General features: G+C 35.4%; 1 protein-coding gene across 1 annotated transcript; it reads right to left on the bottom strand.

The window, feature by feature from the left end:
• Window positions 1–1,475: 1,475 nt before the first annotated feature.
• Window positions 1,476–13,837, bottom strand: LOC137923224 (cytochrome P450 6l1-like). The gene is made up of 10 exons (XM_068766413.1): window positions 13,618–13,837; window positions 10,352–10,510; window positions 8,358–8,558; window positions 7,356–7,508; window positions 6,368–6,552; window positions 5,242–5,399; window positions 4,259–4,377; window positions 3,639–3,744; window positions 2,809–3,057; window positions 1,476–1,672 (listed from the first exon to the last, which is right to left on the bottom strand). Exons 1-10 carry the CDS (start codon window positions 13,705–13,707, stop codon window positions 1,497–1,499), a joined length of 1,596 nt encoding a protein of 531 aa, XP_068622514.1. The 5' UTR covers window positions 13,708–13,837; the 3' UTR covers window positions 1,476–1,496.
• Between the last annotated feature and the right edge of the window lie 334 nt (window positions 13,838–14,171).

Genomic DNA, 14,171 nt, shown 5'->3' with positions numbered 1-14,171 from the left:
TCCAATGCGCCCGCGCACCAGCACACAGAGTTTACACCAGTGCTCGGGAGAAGGATCCAGGCCTCGGTCGCGTTCACTAGCTAGGTGTCGTCTCACGCACCGACGCACACTCTTTGTGTCGGTTGCGTTCACCAGCTATGTGTCTTCATACGCGCCGGGGCCAATTAGAATTTACGTTATAAATTCACGCCTTGGTCCTATTCATTCTCCGGGCATCATTTAGTTCACGCCACAACCTTTACATCGTCTCGCACCCCAAGGGGTAAGTGTTGAACAAATATTATAAAGACATCATTATCAGGTAGCCTTTATCTATAAGTTAGAGCTCAACATTTTGTCTGTGTCCATAGTTCCATCATTATGTATTCATTATTATTTTTTAATTTGTTTATCTCTCCTATTATTGTTTTACATGCTTTACATTTTGTAACTCCGTTCTGACAGTAAACAATCACATCAACTGCTTTCGGTTTCTGCCCTTACTTCATCGCAAGCCATCTCCGGGTTTACTGTCAGCAGAGCAAATTGTACACATATTTATATATGTATATCATAACTGTGACATTAATTCACAGGTGCAAGGTTTACACTGCAAAGTTTACACTGCGACTTTTATGCTGCGACTTTTATACTGCGAGTTTTATACTACGACTTTTATACTGCAAGTTTTACGCTTCGAGTTTTACACTGTTGAAATTCATATCAACTTTCACCGGAACCATCACATCCTGCTACCTACCGGCGCTCCCTGCTCTCGACTTGCAGCCGCCTGATCAGTCCTGGGAGATCGTGCGGCTGACCACCACCACCATCAGGGGAGTACCGAGCTGCGGTGTAAAATTAGACCAGGCCTTCTGCCCACTACCCTTAATTAATTAAACACATATATATTTTTCTTTGTGTGCCTTTTTTTTAATGCCAACATTCACTACCCTTAATTAATTAAATATATATATATTTTTCTTTAAACGGCACACGCTATATATATATATATATATATATATATATAGTAATAATTAAATAAGTAATTAAGTATATTTTAAATCATATAATATATCAGGGGGACCGAAAAGTAACTCGCTTTGTCAAGTTAAATTCACACAACTACATTTTTATTAAGTTTTTATTTTTAATCAACAATATATTCACCTTCGTTATCGACAACCTTTTGACATCTAGTATACAAAATCAATGCCGGAGCGGTAACAAATCAATCGGTTTTTCTGTAAAATATGTCGACAGAAACGACATTACTTTCTGGTCCCTTTAATATATTATAAAATGCGTTACCTATACAGGTTGTTGAATGGTTATTGAGTGTAAAAAAAGAAAAAATCAGAAATTAAATAACTACGTAATATTTATAAAATTATTACATATACAACATTTGAAGTATATTAACGATATATATGTATATATATTTATTACTTCGATATTTTTATTGCCTTCATAAATCGCATGGATACCTATAATTCTAGTATGTATTTTATTCAATCTTAACTCGTTCTCTTAACGAACTCTACTAGAAGAGGCTCTCCCGGAGATAGGAAGAGATTTCTAGAGTCGATCACCACGTCTGTCGGTTTCCTGGTTCCCGGTAGAGGGCGAACTTCGTAGTTGAGGAATATTGTTGATAACACCTTACGGAGGTTTATCATTGCGAAGCGTCTACCTGGAAAACAAATTCAATGTAATGTCTCCCGAGTATTTCAGTAGAAGAGGTAGAATAGGTAGACGAAGGGTAAGTCGTTCACCCACAAGATCTACCTTGTTAAAATCATCTTAAGGTTGTTGGAGATGATGAAAGCTGGTCGCTTTCAATCAATTTTTCTGAAAATTTATGGAGAGGGGAGGATGGGCAGGTCTATGTTCAGCAGACAGACGACCCATGACTAAAATGTTTACGATGATGAAATTGTGAAGGATCATTGTTTAAAAAATATTACAGAGTTATAGATGATGTCTCGTTGGATTGAAATGATATTCTACTATGAGAATCATCACAATTATGGTGCTGTGATAAGATATAATGTTCCATTACATATGAATCAACCATCATAAAAGTTAGTTATTTTTAACGGATAAATTTGTGGTTTATTTTATTTTTTACAAACAGCTAGTCAAGACGGTTCTAAATTAAATGCACATTTCCTAAGCTTTTTAGTTTCTTGTCTTATTGGAAATAAATAGCGGAGGCCTATACCCATCAGTGGACGTCTTACAAAGTGATGACATACTTCAGTTAAATCTCACCCATAAACAGAGCGAGGTATAAATTTGGAAACTATGGAATATAGAAGTAAACATAATAAAATATATGTCGGAACTCTGTAGTATCGACCGTCGCCGACAGATGGCGCTAGTTGTTCGTTAACGTATACCGGTAAAACCGACATAAATAAAGAAGACTCGACTATGATACGACGTGTATAAAAAACAAAAGTAAATGTATATAGCAAAAATAAAAATGTATGAAGTAGGCTTCTGGAGGTGAAGGTGATGTAAGAAATGAAAATATAGTATGGAAAGGAATGATAGATTATGTGACTAATAAAAGAAAGATGTGTTGAAGGTATAAGGACAAAAAATCAGGATAAAAATAGAATTAATGACTGAAAAACTTATTAAGAAAAATAATGTCTATCTACCCAAGACAAGGGATGGATGAGAGGTCGCTAATAATAGGTATAAGTTCACAGCTCCTTATGCTTCTTGAACTCAGTTCTGAATAAGCTATAAATTCAACTGAAACCAAAAACCAAGCAATAATGGGCGACAAAAACAAAAGATATAGAATAAAAAAGATACCTATACAGCTTCTGGGACCTTCGCCGAATGGTACAAAGATTAATCCCTTCGTGTTATCTCCTTGCTTGTCCAGGAATCTGTCCGGATTGAACTTCTCCGGTTCCGGATAGTACTTGGGGTCGTAATGTATACCCATGACGTTGACGTAGATAGGTGTTCCAGCTTCAATAGTTAGGTGGTCATCTATCTTATAGTCTTCCAATGCTATCCTATCTAGCCATCCCATAGGTTGATATTTCCTCAGTGTCTCTGTAATTGGTTTGAAACTTATTAAAATATTGCTTGTGAATATCTAAACTTGAATCTACAGCCTTCTCTAGATAACTATCTAAGCATCTGACCTCTGTCTTGCTTGATGTCAAGCGATGACGAGATCTACAATGCTCCATGCTTGCTTAGAAACCTTTTCACTCTTGACTTGATGACTCATATGTAATAATTGTCTGGAAACAATGACGCCTGTAGGTTGTTTCGCTCAGCTGTTAGTACTATAAAAGTATTTGCAAAACACTTAGTCCAGGTGGGAGAAATTTCAACCGTATACGGATTTCATGAATTCGTACGGATTTCGTTTGGATTTCTTGTTCTTCGGTGGAAGATGTCATTAATTAGGTTTAATCTAGCGATATCTAAGCACCTAATTAGAAAATCTACAACCAGTAATCTACAGGTAAATAAAGCCATAATAAAAAATCAATAGAATCTGCAATTGGAAGAGAATGACCAGGTTTAAAAGAGGAATCAAGTTCACAGAGAATTTTGTCTTGTACGAACTCTATGTTTTGTGGCGTGATAAAGGAAATTTCAAATTCTGAATAAAAATCAATTACCATTTATGATACAATCAAGATATTTCAGCTCGCTGAGACTTTCGACATCAAAGTCGGCATAACCGATTTTTTCCTTCTGCTTGATCAGTTCCTTGTACAGTTTGTCCTGGGATAAATCATTGACAGGATTAGATTAGACATTTCAATATAGAATTAGCCTCAAAATTTCCTTATGTAGACATTTCGTTAGTTCCTCATGAAGAAGTCTTCAAGGGTCACAAATATTAATAAGAAGTCAAATGATATGTATGTTCGTTCGTTAACTATACTCCATATTTACCTTTCAAATAAATCTACAAGGTTCCAAGCGCGTATAGATCTAAACAGTCGGTTTGATCTACTCTATTTAATAATGTTTTTACATATATATACGTTAACAGGGTAAAATTTGCATATGTATATTATTTATTTTGTTTTTATATAACTAAAAATGTCGATGATGATCGATATAAAATTCAATTTGGATAGTAAAATAAATAAATGTGTTCATCACTTGTTATTATGGAATACACAGATATACCTAACTACAAATATACGTATACTGACACAGAAGATGTGCTAAATATTGCTTCAACAATTCCGTTCAATCGTCAACAAAAGACAAACAGTTTTGGTTTCACCTGTACTTCCTGGTTGAACGCCAACTCGTATGCGCAGAACGCAAGAATAGACCCGGTGGTATCGAAGCCCGCCAGCAGGAAAATCGCCGCCTGTGCCACCAGCATATCCTCGCTCATTTCTGAAAGCATTCCTTCCTGATTTAATCGTTCTATCATTATCATTAGGATAATAATTCAGGAAGGTTCTCGAGTGATGAAAATGAGAAATCTCAACTACATTGTACATAGTTTCAATCTTTGGCAAAGCAATCTTTGGGAAAGAAAAGGCCTATGTTTTGCAGTGGAAGTCCATCGGCGGAAAAGCAGAAGATGTATGAGAAAATGAGAAATCTCAACTACACTGTACATGGTTTCAATCTTAGGCAAAGCAATCTTTGGGAAAGAAAAGGCCTATGTTTTGCAGTGGAAGTCCATCGGCGGAAAAGAAAAAGATGTATGAGTAAATAAGAAATCTCAACTACACTGTACATGGTTTCAATCTTTGGCAAAGCAATCTTTGGGGAAAAAAAGGCCTGCATGCGGGAAGCGCAGAACCTTTCATCGGGGTGATCTTTGGAGGAGGAGGAGCCTTGCAGTGGGCGTTCATCGGCGGAAAAGAAGAAGATGTATGAGTAAATAAGAAATCTCAACTACACTGCACATGGTTTCAATCTTTGGCAAAGCAATCTTTAGGGAAAAAAAGGCCTCTGTTTTGCAGTAGGCGTCCATCGGCGGAAAAGAAGATGTATGAGAAAATGAGAAATCTCAACTACACTGTACATAGTTTTCAATCTTTGGCAAAGCAATCTTGGGGGAAAAAAGGCCTATATTTTGCAGTGGGTCTTCATCAGCTAAAAAGAAGGAGGTAAAAATGTACCTTTTAATCGCTTTCTTCCTTAGAATCATAATTTGTAACAATTTATACTTGATTCGCTTCTGCTTGTGTCAACAAAGAGGATAAATCACAGTTAAATGATTGAGGGGTGGAACAACATAGTTCGTACCTTCATTGTCTCCTGCACTCTCTTGTTTCATCTTAATGAGGGCATCAAAGAGGTCTCTGTTCTCCTTTATCTTCGTTTCATACCCTCCTCGCTGCTGGAGAATAGTGCTAAAGATCTGTCTGAACAAATCTGTTGTGTTTTTCGGGAACGCTGTGAATCTGGAAAAATTTTCCTTAGTTGTTTATTCTAAATACGCTGTTTCGATCGAATTGTACTCGTACTGTATCGGATATGAAAAGAACTTTATTAATAAAACGTATCTAAAATTTATTACTCTATCTTTGACTACATGTCTGATAAAGAAATACATATCAATATCGGCAAACGTATTGTAGCACGTCCACTTACAAGGTTTAAAACCTTGTGAAATCGTCGGAAGGTACTGGATGCCTTTTTCAAACCGGATCTACTGCAAATCTATAGGGGAGATCTATCTATATCCAGTAGTAGACATACAGCTTAAACTTTAATAATACACCTATCCCCCGATTTACACGGTACTTGTTTTACACGTTTTCGCTTTTACACGGTTTTCGAAATAAGTTTTTTTTGTTTTAATAACCGATTTTGTTACCATCACTCATAATGTAAATATTTCTGCTTCAAACATCGAATCGGCACAAATAACTTCGAGTGATGAAAGTGAATTCGAACCTTCGATTCCGAAAAAAAGAATGAGAGTAATTTCTGACAGTGATAAAGGATAATAAAACATCTTTGGTTTTATTTTTTGTTCTTCTGTAACATATTTAATATATTAAATATTTTAACTTGTCAATGCATTTTATTTTTATTTCTGTGTACACCAAAAAATATTGAAAAAAAAAATCACAACTTTTAAATAGCAAAATTATGCATTTTCTGCAAGTTTTTCGATTTACACGGTTTTGACTTGAAAATTTTAAATTTTCGATTTACACGTTTTTCTCAGGAACGTATCTACCGTGTAAATCGGGGGATAGGTATACTTGAATTAGAACACAAGCACCTTGCTAGACCGGACGAAATTGTCCAGTTCGCGGGAAGTGTCTGAAAGCGAGCAGCGCAAGACCGGTCATTACAGCGATCTTTGAGAAAGATTGATGAGATGATGATGAGACTGATGATGAGGAACATGATTGATCACCCAAAAACGTCGATGAGTTCAGGGAGGAAGAATATGCTGAGCCCAGCCAGTCCCCGGAACAGGTTGAACTCCATGAAGCTTTTGGTGACAGCTCGTAGCGTGCCTTTCCCTGTCAGCGTTGCATCACCAGCTAGACCAAAGGCAGAACCCGCGATCACATCTGTCGTGAAGTCAGTGAACATCGTCTGCAATCGATACAAAAGTATTCTTGTAATGGAACTGTTAATAGTTATAGGCAAGTCAATAATGTTAACACAAACATACCGGATGATTGATTATTGAATAAAAAACACTAATTATTTTTTAATTTCAATCTATTTTTTTAATGGTTAAGTACTATTTATTAGACCTATAATTATTGAGTAAGAAAAGGACCAATATTTAGCCACTTTCGCACATGCAGTGGTAGTCGTGCAACAAAGTGCACCGCCCGCCAGCCCGCTGATAAATGCGTATGCAGCAAACGATGCGAATCACACAACCGCCACCGCCAAATCACTGAACACGTGTTTCACCCCTCCACGGGGTATCTTCAGGAGTTATGTTACACCGATTAGTCCAAAACACAGAGTGCTCTTTGTGTAACATAACTCCTGAAGATGCCCTGTGGTCCTTTTCTTACTTAGGATGGACTTCCGCAAGGTAACGCCTGATTCCATTAAATAACTATGATTATTTACCTGTTAATTCATTATTTTTTCTTCCTATGTTTCTTTATTATTTCTGAGGCAAGTGTGATCCAAACCAGTTTCATGTTTTTATTTATTATTGTATTATATTTATAATATGTATTATATCTTATTTATTATAAGTATATATGTATGGTTTATGCATGTTAACTACCCATTGGTTGTTTGTAAGAGATCGTCTTTTGTGATGAGACCGCCCACTGTACTTTTTTGTTTATTATATTATTATGCAACTATTCAAATGTATCCTAGCGTGTACAATAAATATATAAAATAAATAATTTTATCCGTATACTTACTCTGAGTTCTATACGTTGCTTCGATTTCATGTCAGCGTCAATTCTCTGCAGCACCTCCTTTGACTTGGTGCGCATCAGGTCGAACGGGCCTTTCATCTTTGCATTGGTGAACACGGCCGTCAACCGGCGTCGCACCGACGACCATTGCTTGCCCTGATGATGACGACGTTACAGGTGAACAATCAAGATGATGGAGTCGAGTTTTTACTTACTACTCACTTACTTACTTACTCCGCTGGCTCAGTGACCTAAAGTGGGTCTTGGCCTCCGAAGCGAGAGACTTCCACTTTCCTCTATCTTGCGCCATCGTCTGCCATTGGTTGACATTCAATTCGCGCAAGTCTGCCTCAACGCGATCGATCCAGCGATACCTGGGTCTACCCACTGGACTTCGACCCCCTCACCTTCACGCTCCGATCCGATCCCATTCGCTCCAAGTGACCAAGCCAGCGGATTCGTTGAGCTTTATATTCGCCAATGATATTCGAGTTTTTACTCTGAGACTTTGTTTGTAGAGAAACCTGTTTCTATTGTGATCATCTGTACCATTATCATCATCATAAGTCTTGAAGATGATTGCACTTGACGAAACATTTTCAAAGTAAGAGATCTCTTGGTGTTTAAAGTCTTAAGTCAGATGTTTCTTACGTGCGATCACTTATCTCTTCTATCTTTATTCAATCAATTTATTTTCATTTGATTCGGTTTGATCTTTCTGCAATGTTGTATAAAATAAGTTTTTAATGTAGTGTCACCAATAAAGGAACACATAAGAGAACCATTGTTTATATGGTAGCTTCTATATATAAATCGTCTCAGCCGTAGAACGCCCACAGGTGGACACAGGTCTTACCTTATTTTCAATGAGGTCTGTAGAAAGCGGTCTAGGCTTAGGATTCCCGTCGGTCATAGCAAGGTCATCTGTCATTGAGGTCTCCAAAACCTTAAGGCTATGTATTCTGCGCTATTGTGCATGTTTGACTGGAATTTGTTTTCTCTTACCTTAGCAGTAAACATGTTGAGATGGCCAATTGGGTCAGCGGGTCGGGAAGAGGCGAAACGGTCTCGAAACACAGCCGCATCTTTGATGAGGATTCGGCGCGCTAGCTCTGGATCGTTGATGATCAGCGCCGGCCGCCAGAACACCCAGCAGCCCACGTATGGTTCTGTGCCCTGAGCGTACACTTTGCGCATCCATACTGCCTGCACAAAACATCACCCTCTTACTCCTCCTACTCCGTACAAGAACTTATATCATCTTTCGAGATAAGGTATGATGTTGTTACCCGCTTAGAGGATATATGAAAATGATAAGCAAATTAACAAAATGAGATTGTTTTTTGCCTCTCTGATATTTGGGTAGATATGGAATTTTATAAGCAGACAATAAGGAGAATTTTATAAATACATTTTTTAATGTGTGAATTGATATAAATTTGTTTATTTAACCTTCAATCAGAACTATGAAATATATCATTATAAGCTACATCACCATCATCTTCATCATTTCAACTCTCTTTCTCTACAGACTACAGTCTTTCTGCAACCTTGATAGGATCACCTGTAAACCTTATGAATGCACGACCCACATTGCCTTCTCTAACTATTGATTGCAATTTTGTTGCAGCAAGGACTCTAAGAAAGGAACATATCTTCACTTATGGACAATGAGGAGCGTCGCGGAGCTTTCTAGATCTCAGAAGGATCATAGGAGAGACTATTAAAATAAATGGCAAAAAAAGTGTATAAGACAGTCAAGATAAATACTTAAAAAAATAAATGAAGTATGAAAATAGGAAAGTCGGAATTGAATTATAAACGAATGTAAAAGTAAAAATAAAGCATACAAAGAAATTAAGATAATACAAAACGGAACAAAATATAAACATGTACTAAAGGAGACGAGAAGGAGGTGACGAATGAAAGGATTAGGAAAAAAATAAATGAAAGAAAAAAGATGAGAATATAAATGATATGATGGAAATATGTATATATTTTATGAAATTAGTCTTTGTGTACCCAATAAGGGAAGTACGAGAGGCCCCTAAATGGTTTTAAAAAGACCAATTTGATTTTGGACAAAAAATCAATGATAAAAGAAGGGGCTGATTTACTATATATATAGTCAAATAGCTATGAATAGCTATAAGGTTGTTAACGTTTATTTACACATCTCATTAGTCCTTTTAATAAAGTAATTGTTCTCATTAAAAAAAAAAAACATAAAAATTTTGATATCCCGTAGCACTCCTAACATAGTATTTTCAGGGTTGTCGCTCTTGAATAGTTTCAGGGCTATTTATATGTCTAAATGTATTAAAATAGGTAAGTACAAATCTCAGCGCCGCACTGCTTGTAAGATGCTATGTAGCTCAAGGCAGTATTCTTGGGTCAATTTCAATTATCGTATTCAAGAAAGACATGCTAAATATGTTTCATTGTAGGAGGGTCCTAGAAAATATTATAGAAAGAAATAAAACTTAGGTTAGAACGGTCGGCTAATAGTAAATAATCATCAATAAAAATGTAAATGTGAATAATAATATTTATACAGAATAAGGAAACAAAACTAAATGTAAATAAAATACTGAATGCATAAAAGTCTGAAGAAAAAACTGTACACACACACATTTACATATGTAAATAATATAAGTAAAAATGTAAATGTAATACATTGTAACAATAAAATATGCCTAGATAATAGTGACTGAGGATAGGATAGAAGATAATGAATAAAAGAAATAAAGATAAATGAAAAATATAATAGGAAAAATGTTAATGAGCGGAAGAAGAGAAAAAAAAATGTAAAATGAAAGACAACTGAAAAAATTATTGCCCCAACAAAACCCTGATCCCAACAAAATAGGGGGTGGAACGAAACGTTCCAAATAGCGGAGACAATATTTTTTTTCATTTAATACAAATACAATACAAAAATACTAGTCCAACAACACAGACAATATATACTAGTCCAATAACACAGGCAAGGTACTCACGGGATTGTACCGGAGTAGGAAAGTGAAGCTACCGATGAGCGGGTATGTGGGTTGGTGGGGTATTCCGCGTTGTTTCCAATACTTGCGCGTGCGCATCCAGCCGCTGAGCAGCCAAGCCGCTGCCAGCGCAAGCAGCAGTAGTATCAGAAAGACTAGCATCTGAAATCATATTACATACCGATTAGTGGAACAGTGATTTTGCGGCCTTTCAACCTCACGCCTTTGTTTTTGATCTAACATTACTTTCATCTTCCTTTTTTAAATAAACATGATGGATTCTGTTTATCATTTTGTGTTACTGGCATTTATATGCATTTTTGAATCGCTAATTATTTTTTTACTTTTTTAAATGATCAGTCAGTATTAGAGTAAGCTATCACTAGCTTGGAATGCAGATCTGCTAAGAAGAGTCGGCCAGAAACTTTACCAAACTCTACAATCGCAAACATTTGTATATCAATCACATAATTGTATATTATCTTATTTTAGCATTTAACTTTATATATTGAATGCTATGGTGGCATCAATAGCTCGGCACACAAACATTTTTTTTGTATTCACAATATATATTAGCGAAAAATAAGAAAACAAAAAGCAATAATTTAAAAATTTATGATTCCAAATTTAAAAGTGATATTTTTAATAATAACTGTGTTTATCGCCAGAATAACTGTTTATATTATCTGTGGACGTATTTAAAAAGATAATAATTGTTTTTTTTATGTATAAGAATTACATTGATAAGAGAAGAAATATATTGATTAGAAGGTAGAATTAAAAACTACATTTACCAACAATGTTTTTATGTACAGCGTGTTACACTATTGTGTTTATAAAAGTTCGATTAATGTTAAACACACTATTTAATAATAAATGTTTTCAAAAATAATGAACAATATAATAATTTCTAATATTTGAAACCATCATCTTTCCAGTCTTTCATCATATCATTCCATTTGGGATTCCAAAAGAATGATGATTTATATGAACTATGTGTAATATATATATCTGGAAAACATTCAAAATTATTTAAAAAAAAAACTGATGGACACAGTGTTAACACAAGAAATATAAATGCTATATGCTGCTCCAAGCTATATGCTTCTACTTTTTGTTTTCAAAAATGTAACAAATCGTTTATGGCATTTATACGTATACATAATAAAATTCCATATTATATAAAGTACTTTCAGATCTGGCACTGGAGGAATTAATAAAAATAAAAATTAATAATTAACGAAAAAATAATTATTCTATCCAAGAATTCGATACTTATGTTTATGCGTGGAACTAAATGTTGGTGTTCACTCGTGAAGCTAATTTTTTTTGCCTTTAGCCGGAATAAACATACAGACAGCCAAAAAATTTATATAACATACAATTTTGTTATATGTATCTACCTTTAATATATATAATATTGATGTATTATATATAATATAATAGTGTATGTAGTAAAAAGCAGTTATATTAATATTACAAACAGACATTTATATTTTATTTATTTGTATAGATATAATAACACGAGTTGTGTTGAGAATAACACTCGACTTTTTCAGACTGTTTCAGCTTTCAGACTAGTGCAAAGTATAGACCTTCCCAAAAGATATTATATAAAGGCAGGCGTATATATCGCAGTTCGGTATTATGGTACGCAGAGAATGCGATATAAACATTCACGTATCAATATAATCAGTGAAATAAAAACATGTAAAACATTATCATAGATAATGACGGTCCAAAATTTATAAGATTCGAATTTTATTCATAACTTTATCAAACAGGAACTAGTATAAGGCGACGCAAGAAAGAGAATTTGTTAGTGAGGAAAGGAAGATATAAAAGATAATGTGAAAGTTAAAAAAAAGTGTAGTATAAAATAAAATTAAAACCGTAGAACTTATTTTACCTGAATTTTGTAACTTCTCTGTTCTGCCCTTGACAGAGAGAACGAGATGTCCCCAAAAACGGAGGCCATTAAAAATTGGACACCCTAATGGAAGATAAAGAATGCCGCTACAAAACCTTTAGAAACCGTACGAAAATTACAAAGAAGACAAGATATAAGGTCGGATAAAATGAAAAGAAAGTAAAAGTAAGAAATAGGAATTTGAAGTTGTAAACTAAGTGTGATACCAAAGAATGTGGTGAAGTAAAAGAGGTGATGTGTGTAATTCATAATGAAAGGAAGATAATAAAAGAAAATGAGAGCAAAGACGATGTAGTAACAGAAATTGTGAAGAACGAGACAGGAGATCGAAAAACGAATGCAAAATAAAGTAGCTGTCCTGAAAATTTAAACCACGGATAGGCAAATGAAGCAGGACGTGCATACACAGAGTGAAAATTACATCTAGGCATGGTCGTCGGAAGAATCTGGTCGCACGCCGTTACCTAACGATCTAATTTGAAATACAGGAGACTTGCCAAGCAGTGGACATTTTCTTGATTGAAGCGATTGAATTAGTTGAAAATAAATAAGCATCGCAGTCTTATCGCGTGCTCCGCAAGGTCGGGGTGGACGCGGTCTTGGCCCAGCTCTTCACGGGGCACGGGGGGTTCTCTGAGTACCTTCATAGGTTCAAGCTCAAGGAGGACCCCTCGTGCTACTGCGAACCGAGCGTGGACCAGACCGTGGCCAATCTTGTGGCCTAATGTCCCGCACATGCGTATGCGCAGTGCCCTAGAGACTGAAACAAAGCTAAAGATAGACATAGAGAGCATTGCCGTAATAATGGGCGACGACAACCTTCGCCCATCATTCCTATCTTTCGCTCGTGGGGTGGCGATTGATATGGTTGAAAGAAATAAAACTGTATAGAATAAGGTACTTAATAAACTCTGCACAAAATAAATTTGTTAACTAATAATAAGAAATAGAAAAAGAAATGTGTATTAAAGAATTAAGAAAGTAAAATAAATGTGTAAATAAAGATAAAATAAATGTAAGATAAAATTAAGGAATAAAAATAAATAAAATGTACCTAGCCACCTTAGAGTAAGAAGATGATGGAAGGAAGGCGAGGAAAGAAAGAAGGTATAAAAGAGCAAAACAAAAGATATTGTGAAGTGACAAAAGTAAAGAATGAAAGATATTGTGACGCGTGAAAGAGAGTGATAAATAAAGAAAAGACTGAAAAAAAAATTATTGAGCAATAAAGTCCCTGCTCCCAAAAAGTTAGGAGTACGAGAGGCCCCCAATAGCGAGTTAAGTTTAGACTAATATGAGTTTTATTAACATTATTAGTATGATTGTCAATAGAACTTACGTCATGTACAGTGTGAAAACTAAGTTTAGTAACACTCTGAGTATATATTGTAGCGTGAACTAAACACGTACTATGTATCACCGCAGTCATACGTTGTATAAATTTTGAAAGTAAATTTTCTTAATAAATCATCACAAAACGAATAGCATTCGGACACAGACACACGGCGCCGGCAAAAATGTACTAATCAAACCGTTTAGTATGTGAGATAACGCGCCAATTACACAAGTAGTGGGGTTGACCTTGTGCGGATCATAGATACGCGACGGTAGCCGAACCAAACGCGAATTTTTTATGACCTCTGTTTTTTGGGACCTCTATTGCTGTCCCGCCGTAAGATTGTCACTATATACAATGAATTTTTCAAAAAACAAATTGTAATTTGCATCTCTCATGTCTTTTTTAAGATCTCTCATTAATTTCTCTGTTGTCGTTCTCACTCTCTTCCATTGCTATACCTTGTTACCTTTCATATATCGCCTCTCGTCTTTCGTCACACAATTCACGTTTGTTTAAGTTTTTTTTTGTGTTAATTATTTTATTAACCTTTACAA

This window comes from Battus philenor, unplaced genomic scaffold (assembly GCF_028537555.1).
Source record: "Battus philenor isolate CCGP_79_NKW_IND1 unplaced genomic scaffold, ilBatPhil1.0.hap1 SCAF_21, whole genome shotgun sequence".
NCBI classification, from domain to species: Eukaryota; Metazoa; Arthropoda; class Insecta; order Lepidoptera; family Papilionidae; genus Battus; species Battus philenor.
The sequence above is the reverse complement of the archived record's forward strand: the minus strand, read 5'-3'. Positions and strand labels throughout refer to the sequence as shown.